The 22,983-nt window shown below is 52.7% G+C and overlaps 12 protein-coding genes and 1 non-coding gene across 13 annotated transcripts; 6 read left to right on the forward strand and 7 right to left on the reverse strand.

The window, feature by feature from the left end:
* Positions 1–142: 142 nt before the first annotated feature.
* Positions 143–1,775, forward strand: AtWU_06037 (Mob1 family protein; the record flags this gene model as incomplete). Its single annotated transcript, XM_035501147.1, has 2 exons — positions 143–376; positions 450–1,775. 2 exons carry the CDS (start codon positions 143–145, stop codon positions 1,773–1,775), a joined length of 1,560 nt encoding a protein of 519 aa, XP_035357040.1.
* A 440-nt stretch (positions 1,776–2,215) lies between these two features.
* AtWU_06038 (HIT family protein) lies at positions 2,216–2,850 on the forward strand (the record flags this gene model as incomplete). Its single annotated transcript, XM_035501148.1, has 2 exons — positions 2,216–2,293; positions 2,362–2,850. 2 exons carry the CDS (start codon positions 2,216–2,218, stop codon positions 2,848–2,850), a joined length of 567 nt encoding a protein of 188 aa, XP_035357041.1.
* Positions 2,851–3,130: 280 nt separating this feature from the next.
* AtWU_06039 (HD domain-containing protein) lies at positions 3,131–3,862 on the reverse strand (the record flags this gene model as incomplete). The annotated part of the gene is made up of 2 exons (XM_035501149.1): positions 3,131–3,750; positions 3,817–3,862. 2 exons carry the CDS (start codon positions 3,860–3,862, stop codon positions 3,131–3,133), a joined length of 666 nt encoding a protein of 221 aa, XP_035357042.1.
* A 360-nt stretch (positions 3,863–4,222) lies between these two features.
* Positions 4,223–6,038, forward strand: AtWU_06040 (uncharacterized protein; the record flags this gene model as incomplete). Its single annotated transcript, XM_035501150.1, has 2 exons — positions 4,223–4,453; positions 4,503–6,038. 2 exons carry the CDS (start codon positions 4,223–4,225, stop codon positions 6,036–6,038), a joined length of 1,767 nt encoding a protein of 588 aa, XP_035357043.1.
* A 333-nt stretch (positions 6,039–6,371) lies between these two features.
* AtWU_06041 (Rad4 family protein) lies at positions 6,372–9,209 on the reverse strand (the record flags this gene model as incomplete). The annotated part of the gene is made up of 1 exon (XM_035501151.1): positions 6,372–9,209. One exon carries the CDS (start codon positions 9,207–9,209, stop codon positions 6,372–6,374), a length of 2,838 nt encoding a protein of 945 aa, XP_035357044.1.
* A 309-nt stretch (positions 9,210–9,518) lies between these two features.
* On the forward strand, positions 9,519–10,043 carry AtWU_06042 (CoA-binding protein; the record flags this gene model as incomplete). Its single annotated transcript, XM_035501152.1, has 2 exons — positions 9,519–9,615; positions 9,667–10,043. 2 exons carry the CDS (start codon positions 9,519–9,521, stop codon positions 10,041–10,043), a joined length of 474 nt encoding a protein of 157 aa, XP_035357045.1.
* A 319-nt stretch (positions 10,044–10,362) lies between these two features.
* On the forward strand, positions 10,363–11,481 carry AtWU_06043 (uncharacterized protein; the record flags this gene model as incomplete). The annotated part of the gene is made up of 1 exon (XM_035501153.1): positions 10,363–11,481. The coding sequence occupies one exon, from the start codon at positions 10,363–10,365 to the stop codon at positions 11,479–11,481; it is 1,119 nt and encodes a 372-aa protein (XP_035357046.1).
* Positions 11,482–11,773: 292 nt separating this feature from the next.
* AtWU_06044 (putative methyltransferase family protein) lies at positions 11,774–12,212 on the reverse strand (the record flags this gene model as incomplete). The annotated part of the gene is made up of 2 exons (XM_035501154.1): positions 11,774–12,064; positions 12,147–12,212. 2 exons carry the CDS (start codon positions 12,210–12,212, stop codon positions 11,774–11,776), a joined length of 357 nt encoding a protein of 118 aa, XP_035357047.1.
* A 799-nt stretch (positions 12,213–13,011) lies between these two features.
* Positions 13,012–13,083, reverse strand: AtWU_t155. Its single transcript has one exon. It is a non-coding gene; the product is annotated as a tRNA-Arg (tRNA).
* Positions 13,084–13,475: 392 nt separating this feature from the next.
* On the reverse strand, positions 13,476–15,212 carry AtWU_06045 (MFS transporter; the record flags this gene model as incomplete). Its single annotated transcript, XM_035501155.1, has 4 exons — positions 13,476–14,303; positions 14,353–14,436; positions 14,495–14,867; positions 14,932–15,212. The coding sequence occupies 4 exons, from the start codon at positions 15,210–15,212 to the stop codon at positions 13,476–13,478; spliced, it is 1,566 nt and encodes a 521-aa protein (XP_035357048.1).
* A 3,243-nt stretch (positions 15,213–18,455) lies between these two features.
* On the forward strand, positions 18,456–19,199 carry AtWU_06046 (Spc97 / Spc98 family protein; the record flags this gene model as incomplete). Its single annotated transcript, XM_035501156.1, has 1 exon — positions 18,456–19,199. The coding sequence occupies one exon, from the start codon at positions 18,456–18,458 to the stop codon at positions 19,197–19,199; it is 744 nt and encodes a 247-aa protein (XP_035357049.1).
* A 215-nt stretch (positions 19,200–19,414) lies between these two features.
* AtWU_06047 (NAD(P)-dependent oxidoreductase) lies at positions 19,415–20,410 on the reverse strand (the record flags this gene model as incomplete). Its single annotated transcript, XM_035501157.1, has 2 exons — positions 19,415–20,287; positions 20,363–20,410. The coding sequence occupies 2 exons, from the start codon at positions 20,408–20,410 to the stop codon at positions 19,415–19,417; spliced, it is 921 nt and encodes a 306-aa protein (XP_035357050.1).
* Positions 20,411–20,976: 566 nt separating this feature from the next.
* On the reverse strand, positions 20,977–22,663 carry AtWU_06048 (glycosyltransferase family 1 protein; the record flags this gene model as incomplete). Its single annotated transcript, XM_035501158.1, has 3 exons — positions 20,977–21,283; positions 21,373–22,002; positions 22,065–22,663. The coding sequence occupies 3 exons, from the start codon at positions 22,661–22,663 to the stop codon at positions 20,977–20,979; spliced, it is 1,536 nt and encodes a 511-aa protein (XP_035357051.1).
* Between the last annotated feature and the right edge of the window lie 320 nt (positions 22,664–22,983).

The following is a 22,983-nucleotide window of genomic DNA, read 5'->3' on the forward strand; positions in this document are numbered from 1 at the left end:
CGGCCAGCTCCATCTTATCTCCTCATTTCAGCTTGTTGTTGTTCTTCTCCAATTCCCTTTCGTCTCTCCTTTACATTCCTCCTCTTCATTCCCTTCTTTCTTTCTGATTTCACTCATTTGAGACTCTGCGAATCCTCTCGCTATGGCTACTGCGGGAGTCTCGCAGGCCACCTCTCCACGTCTGCCTAGTCCGCCCCCGTTCACGGAGGTCCAGATCGGGCCCAAGTCACCCTCGGTCGGCGAGTCCTTTGACCACGAAACGGAGCAATTGCTGGGCGCTTCGCAAACATCGGAGGATGGCTCAACCAGGAGGATTCGCCCGGGTACTAGAGCTGGAGATATGGCTGTTGGACCGCCTCTGATCCCTCTCTCCCAGGTACAGTTTCCGTAAACAAAGCACAGCTGTCTCCGAGTAGCTCCGCTGACCCAGCCACCCCTTTCTGCGATAGCTCGATTCCCCCTTCCAACTCCAAGAACACCTCAAGGCTCTCTACAATCATTACACACGGCCCGAAGGCTCTGATACAGTAGTTCCCATCAGTCGGGATGTCGCCATGCAGCTCGCAGAACCTCCGGACGGCGTCGACCGGTCGCTATGGCTCTACGAGCTGTGTCGCTTCCTGACTATGAAAGTCAATAATCTCATCATCGCCTTCTTCGCTGACTCTCCTCCCTGCTCCTCCCAGACTTGCCCCGAGATGCGTGCATCCGAGTGGCAGTACCTCTGTGCCGTGCACGATCCGCCCAAATCCTGCTGCGCCATCGACTATTGCTGCCATACCCTCGATTGGGCCACGAATATCCTTACGTCGCCTAAATACTTTCCCAGCCGACTGACTCTCGGCTCGGAGACGGGCGGCGGCGCACAGGCCAGCATGAGACATTTGACCAACATCTTCCGAAGGCTGTATCGCATCTTTGCGCACGCCTGGTTCCAGCACCGGGAGGTGTTCTGGCAGGTGGAGGGACACGATGGGCTATATATCTTCTTCAAGACGGTCTGCGACATGTACAGTCTCATTCCGGAGGATAATTACACGGTTCCTGCCGAGGCGGAGGGCGTGGATGTTCAGCAGCCGGCCGCGCCGGAGCACACGGACAATCGTCGGATGACAATCTTGCGCAAGGAGAACGAGCCGTTGTCGCTGGAGAGTATGGAGCCAGCGTCGATCAGCACGGGGGCAACCACGAGGCGTCACAAGAATAGCCCGTCGATCAGCTCGAGCGTGACGACCATCAACGAGGGCGCAGAGGACGACGAGCAACCGAGGCAGCAGGCTGTAGCGGCGGCAACGGCGGCGGTTGCAGCTGCGAATGCCGCAGCGGCTGCTTCCGCTCCTGCTCCTGCTCCTGCCCCTGCCCCTGCCCCTGTTCCCACCCCTGTCCCTGCACCGAAGGAGGTCGAGCCGACACCAACGGCCGAGGAGCAGCAAAAGTCGGAGCCGGAGCCGGAGCCGGAGCCGGAGCCATCCGTTGACGACAACGGAGCTAAGGTCACTGTTTCGGAGGTACACGCTGACGATGACGAGGCTACCCAGGAGACAACAGAGAAGCCGGAAGAAAAATCAGAGGAGAAGCCAGAGACAGCGGAGCCCGAGGCGGAGCCCAAGGCTGAGGTTGAAGCTGAAGCTGAGGCGGAAGAGCCGGCCAAGCCTGAAAGCGACGCCCCTGCAGAGACAGAGGCGAAGCCCGAGGTAGAGGCCGAAACGAAGCAACCGAGCGAGCAAATTAGCGAACAGGAAGCGCCAGCGCAGGAAGCAGCGCAGGAGGCGTAGCGACGAGCAGATTCCTTTCTACTGATTTCTTTTTTGACATGATACATGATGGCATGTGTCGATACCACGGTTGTAATATGTGAGCATGTTTGTGGGGAAGGCTCTGATGTAATATACGAGCGAGTAATGATACCCTTATGAGTGGATTGGACTGCTATATTTGTAGTATAGATGTAGATGTAGATGGTGGTTGTAACCAAAGATGGTATGGTATGGTAACTCCGCCTAACTCCGATGATGTCGATAGCGATGTTCTCCACCGCAAGTAGTCCACCCCATCGTCACCTTCAACACAACCAACTCTCTTTTACAATCAATTGCACATACCGCCACACACGCCTCACCTTATACACATACATATATACCCTCAAATACCCTCCCACATATATACATACATGTCCACCCCCGCCCCCACCTCCACAACAACACCGACACCAACAATGTCCATCCCAACCACCATAACCCAAATCCTCAAAGCCGGACCCATCCACTTCGGCCCCTTCACCGTCACAACCCAGGTACACCTTCCCCCCTTCCCCATTATATACACCCACCCTCAAATACTGAAAAGAGTATAACAAAATAGGTCTTCCACCTAACCCCACACAGCTACGCCCTCGTAAACCTAAAACCCATCCTCCCTGGCCACGTCCTCATTTCCCCCCGACGGGTCGTTCCCCGCGTGACAGACCTCACTCCGACCGAGACCTCAGATCTCTTCCTGACCGTGCGGCGCGTAGCGCGCATGATCGAGCGTGTATATGGAGCGTCGAGTCTGAATATCGCTATACAGGATGGTGCGGATGCGGGCCAGAGCGTGCCGCATGTTCATGCGCATGTGATACCCAGGAAGAGGGGGGATTTGGATAGTAGGGGTGGGATGGATGCGGTTTATGAGATGTTGGATGGGGAGGAGGGGGATTTGAGGGATGTTTTTGCTAAGGATGGTGAAGAGGGGAGGAGAACGAGGTTTCCGAGGGTGGATAATGAGGAGAGGGTGGCTAGGTCGGCGGAGGAGATGGAGGGGGAGGCGTGGAGGTTGGCGGGGGAGATGGAGAAGGAGGATTTAGATTAGAGAGAGTGTATATTATGTATGTATGCTGTGTTGTACTTGTATAGAGGGTATGTGTTGTGTGTGTATGTGTAGTAGGTCTATTGGAGCTATTATCTAATGTAAACACTCCCCCAACGCCTCGCACGGAGTGTAATGTAATATGCACAGTATCCGTATCATGGAAAAGAAATAAACAAACGAGACCCGAAAACCCCCATTCTCGTACCATCCACGGTCGTAATCATCACTTTAACGCCGTACTCTTTATCGTACTATGTGTCACATCTGATCATGTTCATGCTTATGCCGTCGCCTTGCTCTTCCAGAACTTCTCGCGCTCCTGCAGCACCGTGGCCGCCCATTCCTTCGTCTCCGGCAACTGCACCTTGTTCGCAACGTGGCAGAACTCCGTGAGGTCGATGTTGTTGGCGCGCTCGTACTCCACCATCTGCAACAGCAGCTCCATCTTGTCGACGTCGTGGACGAACTGTGCCTCCAAAGTCTCGTTGGCCTCGTACTCGTTGAACACCTTCAGGATCTCCTGTCCGGTCAACATGCCACCGGGAACGCCGCCCAGGAGGTTGTTGGCAATGTAGTCCATGACGTCGGCTTCGCGACGCGCCTTCTCGGTCTTGTCGACCCGGTCGACGGGGGTGATGTCGCCGACGAGGGATTCGGCCATGTCATGGATCAGGGCCATCTTCATGCAGTGGGGCAGGTTGAGGCGGGATGCCAGGGTAGGCGGCGCGAGCATGGTCATCACCGACATGCGGTACATGTGGTCGGAGATGGATTCGCCGGAGTTAATGCCGAAGCGGCGCCATCCTTCACGCTTGGTGGTCTTAAGACGTTCGAGGAGGTGGAAGAAGGGGATCGGAGAGGCAGAGTTCTCCTCTGGGGGGTGAGGGAGGCTTGCCAGGACTGGTTGAGGAGCTGAATGTTAGCTGGTGGAGGGGAATGGTGGAGGAGGGGTTAGATTCTGCTCACCGGACTGGGTGGTCCAGAGGGGATCGGAGGGGTTTTCGGAGCCCATTTTGTTAAGGAGAGATTTGGAGGGAAGAGTGAAAGAGAGGAGTCAAGGTAGAGAAAGAAATTCAAACACGATGAGCACGAACAGCAGAGGAGAAGAAAAAGAAAAGAAGACGAAGAGGAGAAGGAACCGGAGGAGAAAGAGAAACTGCGGGGAGAGAAAAAGCGGTCGAGCGGATTGGTTGGTTTCAGCCAGCCAGCGGATCCATCCATTACTTGCTGCTCTTCATTGTTGATCTCCAGCTCTCCGTTGTTGTTACTCCCTCTCGTCCGTGCAGTTCCTCGACTGGTCCCTCTGTTCGGGTATGTTTCAATAATTAGAATGCTATACTACTCTCTCCTCTAACCAGGCATCAGATGTACCATGCAGTCACGAACCCCTCGCCCCAAACCCCCGAACTGGTCCCCTCAGCCTCCCCTCTCCGTTTTCGTCCGCAACCTTCAACTCCTTCAGCTCGATCGCCATGATGACTGGCCTCGCATCCCTCTCCGCTCCCTCGCAGATACGTCGCAGAACCAGCGTCAGCGTATAAGGTCTATAGAATGGGCTCTCTACCACCTGGTTACTCTTTGGGACCCCGACACCGCCCGGGATGTATGTTCCATCCCCTCAGTGGCTTTGATGCCCGACTGACGGCATGCAGAAACTCCGGCCCTTCTTCCCTCCGCTCGAGCCCCTGCAGTCCGTCAATCTTCGTGCTGCTTTATTCCGTGTGCTCTCCGAATTGAAGAAACAGGGCGAGCTCGGCAGAGAAACCATTCTTCGCAAGTCAATGCTGGATGATTGCAAAGGAGAGAAATTCGAGGAACTATTGGCCGTCTTCTCCACTGCGGTGCTGCGGAAGACCCTCGCCGCTTCCTCAGATCCGGCACTACAAAATGTAGCCATGAAGCTTTCATTAGCTTCCGGGCTGACGCGCGAGGAATACCAGCTCATGCTTCCCCTCGTCCTTGCCCATCGGGTCTCCCTAAACCAAATAGGCGAGCGTCGCAACAAAGCCCGGGACACCCATGAAAAGTTTACCCAATTGCTAGAACTCAAGAAGCTGCAGCTTGACGAACGAGCTAAGGAGAACCCTCCCCAACTCCCCGACACTGGCGCCGACATAGATGCGCTGGCTCGCGACCTCAAGGCTAATTGGCTGGGGAGTGAGGACTGGGCAGATACCCTTGTCAACGGAGGTGCACAGGGCAGCAGCGACGCTTTTCTGGAACTGCCGTTCGACATCGCATGGGCGAGAGCAAAGGAATCCAGCGTGGATGGTCTCCGTGCGAATTCATCACCGGATCTGCTAGTCGATCTGGAGTCTCGCGTCTTCCGCCAACGTGCCCGGCTGCAGCGCTGGCGCCAGTACAGTACCTCTATGCGCAAACATGAGCGGGTACAATCTACAAGCTCAACCAAATCTCAACCGCTCATCTTCCGAGAGCACCAAGCACTCACCGTCGCCAGCATCTCCAAAGCCGTCCGGCAGCCAGTGGAACGCGCCTCGCCCAAAGCAGACGACCGGGCGTTGCTCTTCTCCATGAATGAGGCCATTGCCCGGATCAACGGCCGACCCGCAGCGCACCGTCATCGCCATACTCATAGCGACTCGAAATTACGCAACCCTGCAACAATATCCTCCAGCTCAGCAGCCGGGAGCAACAGATCATCTCCCCAGGCCGAAGACACTACCCGCTCAACCACCACAAGAACTTCAACACCCTCCATCCCAGAACCCCAGCCTAGCGTTCCCTCCTTCTCAACGACCGAAGTCCCCGAAAAGGACCCTGCTCCCCCTCCTGAACGAACTAGCAGGTTCACACTCGTAGAACGAACCCGCAAGTCGATGTCCCTCATCGTACCACCCACCCAACCCAGACCAAGAGAAAGTTTCCGGTCCCACCGACCTCGGCCTTCTTATCCCATCAACCAGTTCGAGACGCCCCAGAGATCACACACCATCCCCAGTCGGGCCTCTACGCCACGCGACGAGCTCTTCGACGAGGAAGCGGACTACGCCAGCGTATTCAAGTCGCGGCCGCGTGTGGCGCACAGTCCGGTCGCCTCTCCCGCAGTACACATCAGCCCCATTGGGGATTTCGACCTGAGTCCGGACGAGGAAATCGACCTGGATGGGGGAGACGAGGAGTATGTGCAGGATACTCCGTTGGTGTCGAGACGGAGAATATTATGATTGTTACGTCGGTTCATGTTTCGTTTTGTCTTTATCTAATTCTTATGTGTGATGTTCTTTGGGAGACGATACTACTGACCTCCCTTATATGCCCATACCTACTACATACGATTAATGTCTATAGATCCTGGAAGAAAGCAGTACACGATACAGCAATTGAATATTACTTTAGTGAAGTACGAATACACCATTATCTTGCTTTTTGCCATCCCTATCCTTGTCATTATCATCCAGTACCTCCGTCCCTGTGCCAATTACATACCACCAACGCCAGACATGATTACATACAGACAGTCATACACACATTTGAAACTTATCAGAACAAACCACTATCTATCGACGACCACTCCTTCTCGTACTCCTCCGCGTCGTTGGCGGCGGCGGCGGCGGTGCCACCGGCTCATATTCCGACTCGGACTCTGCATCTGATCCCTCAGAATCCGGTATCTCTACCGGGGACGAGAGGTCTTCCGAGTCAGAGCTCAACGAGATCGGATTCTCCACCTTGCCATCGTCATCGTCACCTTCTTCTTCGTCATCACTATCAGCAATCTCCGCATCAACAGCCTCCGGTGTGACAGGCTCAGTCGGTACATGTTGGTGCTGTTGCTCGTGATGATCAACAATCAATCCCCCATCATCATGGTCATCTCCCTCCTGGCCAGGAAGAAGGAATCCACCACCTCGATCTACATCCTCACCCTCTTCATCCTCACCAGGAAGTAAGAACCCGCCACCATGGACTTCGTCGTCGTGTTCATCCGGAGCAGGAGCAGATGCAGACGCAGACGCAGAAGCATCCTGATCAGGTAACCGACCACGACGATTCGTAAACGGATTATGAGCGTCCCGCTCATGATCAACCCCCTCGTCTGCATTACCACCATACTCCTCCTGCACGCGCTGCTTGATCCGTAACCCGAAGAGAAACTTCCGCCAGGTTTGTAGAATACGCGCCTCGGCTTTGCGCTGCTCCCGTTTACGTTTCTCCGCGTCATCCGCTAACCAAGCGTCTTTGACGAGGTCCTCGTTCTCCTCTGCCACAACCACGCCCTGAATAACAGGGACAGCCATCTTCGATCCGAACTCGAACCCCGTGACTGCTTCTGCGTAATCGACGCCGAGTTTCTTGCAGACGCGCACAGTTCCAGACCAGGGGATATGGACTGCGCCGCGGGGCACCATGCTAGGGACGAAGCAGTCGATGTTTCCGTATTCATTTTTGGGGATGACGCCATCGCAAATTGGATCGGGGATGATGTATTCCGTTTGGTGGATAGCGTAGAGGCCCTGTTTGGGCTTTTCGCCGTTCTGGCGCTCGAATTCGTCGACTTCGCGTTTGCGGAGGAGAGTGACGGCGCGGATGGGCACGCGTTTCAGGGGCATCTCGCCCTCCTTGGGTCGCCGGCCTTCTTTGTGCCAGCTTTCGGCGGATAGGCATTTCAGGACGTCTTTGCGTCGGAAGACTTTCTCTTCCTTGGCTTTGGCGCCTTTGCCTGTTTTGAAGGTGCGGACGTGGCGTGCGCCGGGTTTGAGTGCTTCTTCGCGCCGGAGGAAGCGTTCGAGGACGAATTCGGTGGATGTGCGCAGGCTCTGGAGTGTGTCGCCTTCTTTGCCGGGTTTGCGTTCGGGTTGGTTGGGGAGGAGGTCCTTGGTGTCTTCGAGGTCATCGACGGCGGTGCGTAGGGGTGTAGGGCGTTGGTAGACGCGGAGGATTACGCGGAACCAGTCAATCTCGTAGAACTTGCCTTTGCGGCCTGGTATGGGGATCTTCTCGACGGGAATTCGGTAGCCTTTGGTTTTGCCGGGCCAGGTGCGACGGCGGAGATAGCGTGTTGTCACGTCTTTGGCGGTTTTGTCGGATGAGTAGGCCACGACGTAGCAGATGACTTGCTTCGCTTTTTCGGCTTTGCCGCCGCGAGGTTCGAAGGCTGCTTGGAGCTCCGGGGTCGTGGCGACAGGGTTGCGGAGGATTAGCGGGTCGACGGGGATGATTTGGTGGGTGATGGGCGAGGCGACTTCGGTCCAGTAGATGGGAAAGGGTAAGTCCTCGTCGTATTTGCTGAAGTATTTGCTGCGGGCGGACTTTGTGTCATCTTCACTGCTATCGGATTCCATGTCAATGGCGTCTTCGGTTTCTGCGTTCTCCGTCGTTGGTTCAGTGTCTGCGCTCGGCTTGGTAGTATAGGTCTCGCTCTTCGTCCAGCCGAAGCCAAGGGGCTGCAGACTGGCGACCAGTCGGGCTTCGATATTGAGCGCACGCAGCAAAGCCGTAAACAGTTGGGCTCCCACGTCTCGAGAGCCCTGCATGTTCTCTGCAGCGTGACGGAACTCATCAATGCTGGCTATCCTCTCGCCGTGCTTTTCGGGATCGAGATCGTCCTTGTGGAATGATTTGATTTGAGCCTCCAATTGAGCCATGGGGCGGTAGCCGTGTTTCCGTAGGCCAGGGGCGGTGATCTTGAACTTGCTCTTCCAGTAGGCGGCGAGGACCTTGAGAAGGATTATTATAGGGTCACCGCTGCTCATATCAGGTTGGCCGGGTTCAAGTCGCGACGAGCCTTCAGCCCAATCCCGTTCTGATTGACGACGCTGTTTCCCTTTTCCTTTCTTCGCCTTTTTCTCAGGAGGCGGCTCTGGAGCCTCGAGACCGGATGCAACGCGCCATTTCTTGACCTCCTTGTGTATGGGTTGGGGTAGCTTGCGGCGCAGGATCTCGTGGAGCTGGGAGTCGTTGGCCCAGACATTGCGGATGGCGTTGTGGTGGAGCAGAAATTGCACATGTAGACAATGGGTCTGGATGCGGATCTGGCGTTCGATCTTTGACGGGCCCTTTTTGCCTTCGAGTAGATCAGTCAGGTGAATCTCGTTCTTGTCTAGTGTCAACTCCAGGTCCTGGTGCTGGTCGGGGTTGAGGATGGAGGGCGTAACTGGGGTGGCGTTGGCATTGGACTCGATGGCGTCTTCCCAGTCGACCTCGTCGGAGTCGCTGCTTTCCTCATCCGATCCATCTGGTACCTGGGGCGTTTCTGTCTCTTCGGGGACGTCACTCAGGGACGACTCGGTGTCGGTGTCTTCGATGACAGCGGCGATGGGAGGCGTCGCATGACGACGTTTTGCGGCGGGCGGATCCTCGGAAGAGAGACGCTTTCGGGGGACGTAGGGGGGCATGCAAGCAGCGGAAAGCAGAGGACTAGAGAATTGGATTTAATCTAGAGAATAATATAAGAAAGAAGAAAAAATGCGAAAGAAATTGGTGGAGGGTTAATGAGGGAGAAGTTGAAGGAAGGAGGAAGTCGAAGGAGAAGTTGGCGCCATCGAGGCTCGGCTTCTCCGCGTCTCTTCCCCATCTTTATCTTTCCCTTCCCCCCCACATCATCGTCATCCTCCTCTACTATCCGTCCGCCTGACGAACCATCCTATCCTACTACTCTTTCCAGACTATCTGTAAATATCTTCTATCACCAATACGATCTCAAGATGTCTGCTACGATGGATGCCGCGCGCCGCTTCTTCCTGTCGCCGCAGTTTGCCGTGGCGGGGGCCAGCAACGATCGCAGCAAGTTTGGCTACAAGAGTAGGTCCTTTTGCCATCACTTCGCAGGCCGTTGCGCCGGCTGACCAGCAGTCTTTGCCTGGTATCATCAACACTCTCTGCCCGTTACTCCCCTCAACCCTCGCGCCCCGGAGATCGAGCTGCCGTCGCAGACCTACAAGACGGTCCCATCACCCCGCGACTTGCCCAACCCCGACCAGACTTCCCTGTCTATTGTGACCCCTCCCCCAGTGACTCTTGCCCTCCTCAAGGAGGCTCACAGTGTGGGGATCCCTGCTGTCTGGCTACAGCCAGGCACGTATGATAAGAGTGTGTTGGACTTTCTCGATGGTCATTTCGCAGCAGCGGTGGTGGGAGATGGTGGTGTGGGCGGCGAGGGTTGGTGTGTGCTGGTGGATGGTGAGGATGCATTGCGAGAGGCCCATCGCGAGTGGAAAGCTCAGCTGTAGTTAGACTTCATATGAACTAAATAATTAGGAACAATAGTAATATATTGTTGCGGTGAAGAAAAACAATAATAATAAGAATTATGGGGAATGAAGAAAAGTAAAAAAGAAAGAAAGAGGGAGGCTGGCGGTGGCTCTTCTTGTTGGGGACAATCCCGTGTTTTTTCTCCTCTTCTTTTCTTCTTCTTCTCTTTTTCCTCCTCATCTTCTTTCTCACCTCTACAACTATCTCCATCGCCCACGGTCTTTTGCTCCATCGTATGCAACCTCCTGCATCTCCTGTCCTTCCCAGCCACTGCTCGTCTCCACACCTTGAAGAAGGATGCCAGCCAGTCCATTCTTCCTCGAGTCCCCCATTCCTCCGCAACTCGATCTGGCCGGCGCTCCATCACAGCTATTCCAAGTTCCGCCCACCCCCTCAGCCTCATCGGCTTTGTATCGCTCGATCTCTATCCCCAACCGCAAGAGATCCCGTCTAGAAGTTGATCGTCGTCCTTGGCTGGATGTCGACACCCCCTCTAGTCATGTCGCCTCTGTGATCTCCCCCGACGATCTCCTCCTTGGTGTGGAGGATACCTCCGTTGATCAAGTCTATCGCCCCAACCGTTATCGCAAGCCTGCTCGATCTCTCGCTCTCGATGACAGCGTTGAATCTCTCAGCGAAACCGCGGATATTCGCCGTAAACGCAGCCGCTGGGACCCGTCTTTGATCGCAGCCTCTCCCACCGGTCACGATGAGAAAATGACGATCTCGACCACGACTATGACCGCGACCGCGACCACGACCGCGACCGCGGCTCCTGCCGTCAATACTCCTATTGCTTACCCACAGCCTGCTCCCGTCCGCTGGAGTCGAGCGGTGCTAGGCGTGGTAGGCAAAGTTTGGGACTTTTGTTGGAGCGGAGCTTTCCGAGGGTTTTATGCAGGCGGTGGGCAAGGCTATACCATGACGGCGGAGGATGCACAGCCCCAGTTGGCATCCCCATCGATCGAGAAGGAAAGCATCCCAACTTCTCAGCGGCAACAGGGTTCTTCTAGCCCTTTTTCGGGACAATTTCCAGAAGATGATCTCAAGCACAGTTGGGTGATCGTGTCCGCGCGAGAGGAATTTATGGACGAAGCCAGTCCTTCTCAGCGCAGACGAGTCCATCGTCGGACCCCAGCACATACCCACTCTCGTCGGCGGTCGCAGGGCAAGCGAACGCTGATTTCGCATGCGCCGTCTATGCCGACGAAATCACAATTCTCAACACCAGCTAAGCCGCGGGAGAGCCCTGTGTCTGTGGAGACGCAACGCTACATGGCGCAAAAGCGCCGCATGGAGCGTGAGGAGGATGCCAGCCTTGCCCGGTTGAACCGGCAGCTACAAGCAATGATCAAGGAAGGAAAACAGGCACTGGGGACGCGCGTGGAAGTGGACGACCTGGACATGGAGGATTAATGCGCTTTTCTCACTTTTACCTTTTTTTTACGACATGTGTGACACAAACCCGATACCCTTCGTTGAACACCTATATGACGATACTTGACGATTGGCGACGCTCGTTACGACTACGACTCATGAAACCAACCGATAATGACTGGCGTGGATCTTTATTTTCGAACCGATTGCGCGTGTGATACGATATTGTTATAGTTAGCTACCATTAGCACAAAACAGAACCTGAACCAGAAACCATGAACTTTGTAAATGCATCAATCATTCATCATCTCATACCCCCTTCACAATCCAACTACTTCTCAGCCCCATCCTGCGTTCCAGCCCCTACACCCGCCGAATCCTCAGACCCGTAGATTGGATCAGCAGGACCATCCCCGTTATTATCATCATCAGCACCAGGTCCCTTATCATCACGAGCCGGAACATCATCAGGATCCTCATCACTGGGATCCTGAGTATCCTTCTTTGGACTAGGATTCAAAAACGGCAGGTGCACGCCAGACAAGAACCCAGAGAGTCCACCATCGTTGGCTAGTCCGTCGAGGAGGTTCTCGCCGGAGAGGCGCGCCGCTTTGCTTGTGGACTGGTTGGTGAATTTGTTAGCTTTGCCTTTCTTTTGTCTTGATCGCTAGTCATGGTGTGAAGTAAGTTTGAGATAGACATACAGGAGTCGGCATCGCCACCACGCCCATGACAAGGGTAGCGGGCACAACGAGGGCGAGGAACTTCATTGTCTTTGTTTTGTTCTCTGCTTCTGCGTGGGATATGAGATCCAAGGTGATGAACGAATGAACGAATGAATGAATGAACGACTGATCGAAAGAAAGAAGGAAAGAATACTCAGTAGGAGGGAACGGGAATAATACCCGCTATTATATCCTCTGTTCTATCCAGATAATCTCAGTAATGTAGTAGGTAAATAGATATCTGGCATGCTACGCGTCAATATCCCATCCTTCCTTCCCTCCCACCCTGCCCCTTGATTTGGTCGGCGGGCAAGCGAGCGAGCGACGCGGTGTCCTGCATTCCTTTGCCTGACAGTCTATCTACTATCTAGTAAATGTATGGGCTGCTGGCAGGGGGATTAAACATAATACTTACTGTCTTTTACTTAACCCACCCCTTCCTTTTAAAATAAGGCTTGTTTGTTCTTAGCTCAATAATAGAGTTGAGTACAGAGTAGCTAGTATACGAGTGGCAGACAGGATATTGTTTCTCTCATGTCTTGGGGTTTCAATCCAGGTCTCAGGGATGAGTTCAGTTCAGTTCATGTGTTCAGACTACTCCGGTAGTGTAAGGAAGGTAGGTAGGGTTACGCGGTAGGGATGAAAACGAGCCCAACATTTTTCAAAGTCCGACTCAGTCAACTAATTGTTCATGGGTCATGGGGTCTGTTCGGATGATTCCGATTGTTGTTAAATGTCGTGCTTGTCATTGTGCCTGTTATAAAAAGTAGTCGAGAAATGAGGCGCATATTTGTGTGAGGGGTAAAAGAAGGCAAAGGAAGGGGGGCAAAAAAGGGCAAAAATTTGACCTACGCAGGATTCGAACCTGCAATCTCTTGATCCGTAGTCAAGCGCCTTACCATTGGGCCAGCAGGCCAGTTGATATATGTTTGGGCTTTATTTGTGCTTATAAAGCTACATATTGTGAACTGACAATGTTTGACTGTTCGATGGTAGTTGCTTGAGATGATGCTTTTTCTATTTCATCACCGCTGTTGTTGACAGACCAAAGTGTGATTTTTCCTTAAGTAGTGATTCCTCTCCGAGGTGTAATTCTTGTAGGTGTTTGCAGTATTTACCTTGTATTGAGGAAACGAAGACAGCGATATGTAACATAGTATTGGATAACCCATGTCCTCCGTGCTGCACATTTTCACTTCGGTGCTGAGTATGTCCATGCAGGTTGAAACATAAACATCAATAATCGTAAAAATCCAACGCTAACCAAACGCCATCGCTAAGCTCACAGTAGTAGCAAATAAACAAAAATCATGTCATCCGGGGCTGAAACTTCGGATTTGTCCGGATTCTCTCACCATACTTGAGTAAGTAAAGTGAAGCCGGGACAAACAAAAGTGCAATAAAAGCGAGCAGACTGTTCCCCCATCCTAGTCCGAGGGCATCGTACAAAGGAGTGCCCGCCAGCGGGATTGTAGCCCCAAAGAGGCATCGCAGAGCCAGCTCCGCTGATACCGCGCTGGCAGCATATAGAGTATATGAGTCAATCAGATACACCTGTGTGACCAGATGAACAAAGAAGATGCCTGCGCCCACGAAAAAGGTACCAGCAATGGGTACCATCCAGTGCAACCGGTATTCTGCGGCCCAGCCGTACCAAAAGAGACCGATCGGCACGAGAATGCATCCCACCACCAAAGGTGGAAGACGATCTTCGGGCTTCATCTTGCCATGAATCTTTTCCTGCTTCTTGAGGTATCGATCGGAATAGTATCCCACAACGACCTGTCCAGAACAGAACCCAAGACCCAGTCCCAGATAGCCGAGACCTGCTTCTCCGGGAGTAAAGCCGTACACATTCTCGAAGACGCTCGTAAACGTCGTGAACAGTGTGTACATATAGCTGTATGTGATGGAGCTGTACAATGAAACGATCATAACGATGGGTGATAAGAACAGAAACTTGATCGGGCGGCTGATTGAGATCCAGATAATCTGGCCAATCGTCTTGTCCAGGTCGTACTGAGTGCGAAACGGACGTCCAGTGTCTTTTTGGAGTCGCTTCGCCTTACGCTGGAGCAGAGTGGGTGCGTATGTCTCCCGCAAAAATATCAGGGAAGCAATCACGATGATACCGCCCTAATCATATTAGAGATTCGTCCAACACCACGGGGTCGAGCTCACTTACAAGAATCGCCTCTACCCAGATAGTCCAGCGCCATCCAATGTTTTGGACAATGTAACCACCATAAATAGGTCCTGTGACCATGCCCTAACGTAAATGTTAGATCCGCACATATGTATCCGCTGAATGGGTAGATTCAACTCACCATGAGTGGACCAACTGTCCAGATCGTCATTGCCGTCCCTCTCTTCTCCATGGGAATCATATCCGCAACGAAGCCTCCGCCGACCGTCACAGGCACAGAACTGGCTATTCCCATAACGAAGCGTGCCATTATGAGCATTGATATGTTCACACTGGCAGCGCAAACAACTGCAGCCAGTGCAAATAGTACATTGGCCAGGTGTGTCATGGGAAGCCTTCCACTTATCTCAGTGAGAGGTGTCAGCACCAGAGGGCCAAGAGCAGAACCCATCACGTAGATCGATATCATTAGAGATGAAATGGATGGGTTGTGAACATTGAACTCTTTCAGAACTTGCGGAACGCCGGGAGCGAAGACCGTGGATACCATGGATCTACAACAGTCAATTCAAATGCTCGGACGGATGCATAGTCTTAGCGTAGACGTGTTGGACTTACACATTGAAGCTGCTCAAAGATATCAGCCCGATAATGACCCATTTCCGCAAGGTGGTCCAGTTCATGGGGTTCTGGGGGTCGTTTGGCCCGTCCCAGTCCACAACGAGGTCGTCCTTGTCTTGGGGGTCGTCCGATTCCAATGCACCATCTTGTGATCTGATTTCTCCTTCTTCAACGTGCACAATGTCCTTCTCCACAAAGATCGTGTCAGCACTCTCCAGGCTAGTTTCCTGGCTCAGAGCGGCGGAGTAGTCAACATCCCCGGGTGGCGCCGTAGGCATGTTAATGATGGGGGTGGTTACACGGGGATAGTAAGAGCAGCTGGAAGATCAGGGACAATGGCACCAGATGATTTTCGACATGATTTCCAACAGACAACCAAGGCAATAAGTAGCTTGACAGCCACGCTGGGAAGACAGACAAACCAGGTAATTTGAGTAGATCATTGCAGACAACGCGCGTCCAGACAGTAGATGAGTCTGGCATTCCGGCCCTTGCTGTCCGGTCCGTGGGTCTCTCGTGGCTCCCTTTCTCTGATTTTGGGGATTACCTGTCGCAAAATTCGCCCAAGGCGGATTGTAGTGGATACAATAGGCGTAAGACGGATCATCTAACATAGGCAGGGGTAGTAGCACCGACGACTGTAATGGATTCCTTGCGTGACCAACTTGCCTCTGCTCCTTATCAACGTTTGCCCCATTGGGATGGAGAATAAGCCTTATCCCATAGAAACTATTCTCTGGGTAGCGCTTCAATATTCCCCACATGATCCACCATGGCGCAGAGGTCCCTGACCCGGTTCTCCATTTGTCATTCGCAGATCGACATATCACTTCAGGGATCAGGAACAGTAATCAGATCCCATAGGGTAACTGCTCCCGGGGAAACCTTTACAGTATGATCGCGTGGCTTGGGTCCCAAAATAGCTGAAATAAAACTGAAATTAATCCCATCTATTGTCGAATATATGCAGCCACAGTTCGAGACCAAATCCCGTATCCACTGAGGGGTGTCTCTAAGCATTCGCCGTTAATTAGGTGATCAACTAAAATATGGCCGAAATAGTCTCAAAGGTTGGGTCTACACAATTGGAGGAGTAATTCCGAAGAGACCAAATAGCTACTCTTTGCGCAGCTCCATGGGTGTGGTGATAGCAGTAGCGATGTTAAGCCTGAGTCTAGCTCCGCGCGGCCCTGAAACAGGCTTGTCAGAGGACTGAGCTCATACCTGAAGGCATCAGCCATGGCATGTTTTGGCCAAATATGTAGATCAACCATCCGGATTGGTAGTCCTAGCTCAGATCCAGAAATGCTTGGTGAAGACACCTCAGCAGATGATTCTCATAATAGTACAGTACTATTAGACGGAAGGCGGGAGATCTCCCGGTTGGCCCATCGGCTGGGGCATTGGACCCGGTCGTCCCAGTCAACGCTTCGGCATTCCTCCCAAGTCCAGTGTGTCCACTAACCGTCGCATATATGATCGCTCGTTGTGGCAAGTCAAAGGCGTGATACGGATCTTCAGGTCCACATCCTAGTTAACACATAGACCGAATACGCATATGGAGCTGCACCAAAATAGAGGTTGCTAGAAAGCTTATTGTCCGGCCGAGGTCAAGCGGTTAGAGTTTATCAGATTTCCGCAGCCCCGGGCTCAGTTCTAGCCCGACAGCATCGAAGTCTGGACAGTAGTCCTTAGGGATTCTACCCACTCTTAACGGCGATCTCCCTATGGGAGCCTAATCGATTGGTGACAGCTAGTGAGAATATTGCCTCGGGTGGGTTCGGGACCACGGGCTAGAAGCTTATTCAGATTCCGATATACCCAAAATTTGGGGTTATGTTCCGCTATGATGCGTTGATTTTGCTGCGGATATGCGGCGCTGCACGATTCCTTCCGTTGGTGTTCTCTTCGAAATCTCGCCTTATCAGCAGATGGAGATTGAGAACTGCAGGCAGCAGGTAGTCTCTCTATGCAATGTACATCCCGCCACTTGCTGCAGCCACAGTGGACCTTGCTACCCAGTAGCAAAGTGTAATTAGGGGTGGCGAGGCCGATTCTTGTGTGCCTATCTTGTAGGTCTCTGGCAGATTGTTAACTCCCGAGTCAGGATACCGAGTATTCGCCATAACTCACGAGGTCAAGGCCACGCAATGTTCTTTATCGGGAGAAGCAAAAGTCTCATGTGGATGGCACGAGGATTCAGCGAGAGACGGAAGTCTGCAGGACTGATGAAACTCGCATTCACGGAGACCGTCCCGTGATCCGTTCCTTCCTTGGTATGCAGACAACCTCCAAACATCCACCGTCTGGGATTTCAGCAGTTCGAGGTATATCTCAGCTCGGATTACGACTACCTCCCACTCTTTCTTTTCACTGCTAGTTACTGTTACCCGATTAGGGACACAGCATCAACGTGGATGGAGTCGCGGGTGATTGTCGGGTCGCACCCACAGAATGCTCTGTGAGACTGAGAAATGGCCCTTTCCATGTCAGAAACACGTTTCGACTAAATTGATCGACCTTACCCGGGCTGCTTCAATTCCGCTTAGTCTTCATTGGAGGAGCCAATTGCCAGTTCAATAACCTGCACGGTGCTGATAAGTTCTTCTCCGATCTATATACTATATATAGATGGTCCCGAGTCAGCCCGAAGATCAGCATGCGAGAGAGCTTCAACTGTGAGTACTGCTGTTTTCATGGCAGTTTATTTTCGTTGCTCAGTGATGATACTGAGCTATCAAGAAGTCAAACCATCACAGCACCAATGCTCGAGCTATACACAATTTTCAACCAGGTCTCCCGGCCTCAAATCATACAACCGCATCGCTGAAAGTTGAACATAGCCCGGGAGGGACTCAAAATCAAATAACAGAAATAAATGGCTTGAACTGTTATATATAATGGCTCATATACTGGCACTGTTTGTATCCAATCGTTCAACGTCAGATTATTGAAGTAAGAAGAAGCGTCAGGACTAGTAGATGACATGTCTACAACGCATCGTATTGGCAAAAGTGAGTCAAAACTTCTTCTTTTGCGGATGGAATTCTGACGTGTAATCCAGTGAGTCAGTTAGGCTTAACAAACCGGTCCCAAACCTGGGGCAGAACTCCTCCTAGTATCCAGACTCAAAGATGCCACCAAACCCTTATGCCATGATAATTTCTATGTACAAACCATGCGGTCATCGCCTCAAAATCTGCAAGCCGTCTCGTAGGAGCTGGAGTTGACCCGATAACGTCAAAATTTGATGTTCATTTTCATGTCATATTGTCACTCGTCTACGCGAAAATACGGGTTTCCGTGGTTATTTGAGCGCTTTGGCACGGAGATGACGGCTATACATGGGTCTATAATCTTCTCAGGCCGTACGCTCATACATCATCATGAGCTGGCCACTCACAGCGAGAAACATACTAAGTGTCTTTTCCAGAGCTTGTCGTGTCTATCCGTCTTCATATACCCACCGATACTACTACTTCCATCCACATTCCAGCACGATACCGAGAACAAAGCTCGCGATGGATCCACGCCCAACTCCTCTTCCCACACCACCTCCCTCACCCCAGCCTGGTCCTCAGCCGGGACCTCAGCCTGGACCCCAACCGGGACCCCAACCTGGACCTCAACCTGGACCTCAGCCGGGACCGCAGCCGGGACCGCAGCCAGGTCCTCAGCCAGGTCCTCAGCCAGGTCCTCAGCCAGGTCCGCAACCAACACCGCAGCCGCCCCAATCAGTTCAAACTGCATCTGAAATCAATTTCGATGAAGATATCTCGAGCCAGTCTGGCATCATCGGTCAAGATGCAGAGGCACAAGCAACCCCGGACCCCAACCCACCTCCGCCCACCTCAACCTCCACTCCAACCACGAACCCCAGTCAAATACTCACTGCAAAGTCTGCTGTGGCATCCGCAGCCAAAGAGCTACGCTTGATCCGCAAGATGTTCGAGCCCGAAGAAGGCGAGGCGTCTTCTAGTCGGGCGGTTCCTCCAGAGGAGCATGGCGGCAGCAGTAGCAGTGGCAGCAACGGGGACCCGTCCACTCTCTGGCGCGAGTTCGAGAATCTCGAAGTTCACGCCGCCAGAGGGGTGGAAATGGAGGTAGGGGTGTTGAAGAAACTCCTGAAGCAGTTGGAGATATTACTGGATAACGCGCGAAGCCAGTTGCTTGAACTGGAGGCGCAGAAAGCACTGTTGGAGACGTTGCTCGCGATCTCGAAGTATCGGGACGAGGTAGAGGTTTCAAGTTCGAAGAAGGGTTAAGGAGTACTACTTTACAACTTCACTACCTTCTAGTCACTCGCTCATTTGCTTAACGGCTATATTGTTTCTGGTTCACCTTGCTTATCATTCGTTTAGACCAAAACAGAGCCCGAAGAACTATACCCAACTATACCCAACTCGTTAAATTACTTGCTTAGCTGAATCTATTGCTATTTTCTATATACCATATCCCCAACAAATACACCCATACCCATCTAATTATCAAACGGCAACCCCGCCTCCTTCCTAACAGACCCATAAACCGCCGCCACATCCCCCTTCACGCCCTTCTCCTCCTTAACAGTAACCAAATGATGATCCGTAACCTCCACACTCCTCAACCTAACCCCCGCCTCCCCCGCCAAATTACTAGCATGTCTCAAATCCTTCCTCGCCAAATCCACCGCAAACAACGGCTCCTCCCTCCGACAATAATCTCCCGTGACCATGCGATCCGCATACAACGCAAACGGGCCGGGGAAAAACGTATGCAAGAACTGCTGATACACATCCGCCCCCAACCCAGTCTTCTCCGCCGTAACCAACCCCTCCGCCACAGTCTCCACGGTATTCAAGATAAACGTATTTCCGAGAATCTTCAGCGTCGTAGCACGACCCACATCCTCACCCGCCATGGAGATCGTCGCTTTGGAAGTAACCCCATCCAGGAAGGGCTTGATGCGCTCGATGGTGGCGGCGTCACCGGCGGGCACGACGACGAGTTGGCCCGCGATAGCGGCTGCGGGCGCGCCGAATACGGGACAGGCGATGAAGGAGGCGCCGTGCGAGGCGAGTTGGCTGTGGATCTTGCGCGAGGTGTCTGGGTGCACGGTGGAGCAGTCGACGATGATTTTGGAGGAGAGGGAGTCTGTGGGCAGGCCTGAGATGATGGCTTCCAGGGCGGCGTCGTCGCCGACGCAGATGAAGATTATGGTTGAGTCGGAGATGGCGGAGGAGAGGGTCGTGCTGACGGTGGCTTTGTCGGCGGGGAGGGTGGATGCGAAGGTGGTTGCTTTGCTGGTTGTGCGGTTGTAGAGGGTTATGGGGGCTGTTTGGGGACCTTTTTGGGCGATGTTGGCGGCCATGGCCTGGATTGGGTGGTTAGTTTCTGTGCAATTGAGGGTGGTGATGCAATGAGGGGCACATGGTGGGGGGAGACTTACGCGGCCGATGTTGCCCAGGCCGATCCAGGTGATGCGTTCGTTGGCCATTGTGGTGGTTGGGTTTGTGGTGAGAAGAGAGGAATTGGAAAGGATGGATGAATTGTGGGAATTGTTGTTAGCTTGGATAGTGAAGCTGGGGGGAAGAAGCTGGATTAAATACAGATGAATGAAGGAAGCAGGGCGAAACCGGATGCGATGCGGGGAGAGGGGTTCAATGTTTAGCCGTCATTCCACGGGTGGTTCTATTGGACACGGCAGTTTGAGTCAAGCTAACGGATGGAGACGGTTCAATGGAACTTCTTCATGATTGAGTGGAACTGGATAACATGCTAAGCTTCAGTGGACCAGCTTCGGTCAATTCGACAGCCCGAACAGTCGCGGTTCGCTATCTGTTCAATGCCGAAGACCGGATGGCCCCGCCCGCGGAGTCATCGCCAGTTAATTAACTATTAACTTAACTAGTAAGTAAGTAACGAGTCAACTAAGTACACCGTAGTTAGTTAGTTGTATCTTCGCCCAGATCAAATTCATCGCTTGCTTCAAATGCACTTTTGTTTTTCTTCTGTCCGACTCAAGGAAAGGAACGCCAATGACCAATGTCATGTCATTCATCTTCAACCGCGGATCCGAGTGTGAGGAGGCGCCCAGGGCTGGCTTAAGACCTCGAGAAGTTTCTCGTATGCGACGACGCGTCCATCTTTGAACGGCAGCTGTCCGGATACCTGCATGGCGCGCATGCGCATTGCATAGGATTCGTCGGTGTCGGCCATCACACGCAGCAGCGCATTGCCCAGCTCCTCCCCACTAACGCCCGGCGCCGACCTGCGGCTACCCCAGATGCCAATTCCCAGGTACTCAACCCGTGCAGCAAAGTCGTACGCGTCGAACCAGACAGGGAGCACGATCTGCGGAACCTCAGCCCTAGTGGATCTCGGTGTTAGCGCGAGTTGCATACCACCGCAGGTACCAACGAATGCATAGCCCTGCAACGAACTAAGTAAATAACTTACCTGACAGCCTCATGGAACGCATTGGCTCCGCCATAATTCACCACGCAACTGACATGTCCACTCATAAGAAGTGACATGGTTTCGAAGACAAAATGCTTCATAATGCGCATACGCTTTCCGTGTATGTACACCCCCAAAAGCTTGACGATCTCTCTAGTCACGGCAGGATCATCGACATGCTTGAGCTTCCAGAGGACCTGGATGTTGAGCTCTTGCTCGAGAAGCATGTTCAGGGCCTTGGCAATTTCAATTTGCTGTTTACCCTCGTAGGTGAAGCGGGCGTCCATCAGGACCAGCACAGTAGGACGCTTCGAAAGCCAATGCTCCAATTCAGGATCTTCCTTCACCATAGGGCGATAGCGGCGAAGAATTGGTCCACAGAGAGTCATGTGCTCAGGCACAATGAGTGGGAAGTCGGTCTCAGGCCAGGAAGGAATGATAACACGGCTACTCTTCTTTGCCTCGTGGGACATGAAAGGAAGAGGGCCCTCAATTCCGCGAGCCTCACGGGCCTCATTGAGCTCCTTGAGACTTTCGCATTTGTCAAGTTCATGCTTGAATCGAAAACCCAGGAAGAGGTTGCGAAGCTTGTCCCAGATAGACATAGGCATCTTGAAGCCAGAACAAATCCTACCACAGTCAGCAAACGATCCCCACAAGCCAGGCCAGAGAAAAACCACCCAAAAACTCACATGGGATACTTCATCAAATCACCCAACTTCCACTTCACCACATAATCCTTAACTCCACCCTTTCCCAACAGGACATGTCTCCAACGCAGGTACCGACAGACGTCGACAGCGGGAGCAAAAAGCGGATCGACGACGATCAAAACAGGGCCAAGGGTTTTCACAAGATCCACAACGCCATTAAAGATCTCAATATAATCCCTACCGGTCCAAGGCATCAAGCCCAGAGCCAAATCCGTGCGATAGTTCCTCAACGCAGCAAAGAAACCAATCTGCGGGATGTCATCAAACTGTCCATCTCTCATGCGAACATGTTTCATAGACATTCCAGGGATCTCCTCAAAAGCTGCCTCAGTAGCAAAGGGAGACTCCGAAGCCGCAGCATAGTAATTCAACTCTGAAACATGTCTCTTGAGCGGTCCAAATGATCCAATATGGATCTTGTAAGGCGTATTGCCAATGAGAAATTCGTGAGCTACGGCAAGGATAACGCTGGAATGCTCGCGCTCACTGTTTGTCAGGAATAAAATGCAGGGCGTGCTGTTTCTGATGTTGATGGCGGTGGTGGTGTCTATCGAGCCGTATCTATATCCGTAGGACATGATGGCGGCTCGGTAGTATGATTTTCTGATGAGTGGTAAGATGGGGGTAAGCTAAGTAGATATGAGAGGAGGAAACACAAGAAGAAAATGGGGAAGGAGAGGTAGAAAGTAGCACTTATCTTCCATGATTGGAGCCATGCATCGAAGGAAATTGGCTGCGTGCGTGTCTGTGCAAAGTGACTGTCTGGCGGGGTGAGGAAGTGAATCCAAAAACACGTGTTGACGGATTGAAGATGAGAGTATGTGAACTGTTGTCCTTCTGTCGTTACTATCCGCCTTTCTGATATGGCGGATGCGAACTCCCTCCGAACACCCTTGGA

Source organism: Aspergillus tubingensis (genome assembly GCF_013340325.1).
Source record: "Aspergillus tubingensis WU-2223L DNA, scaffold_7, whole genome shotgun sequence".
Taxonomy (NCBI): Eukaryota; Fungi; Ascomycota; class Eurotiomycetes; order Eurotiales; family Aspergillaceae; genus Aspergillus; species Aspergillus tubingensis.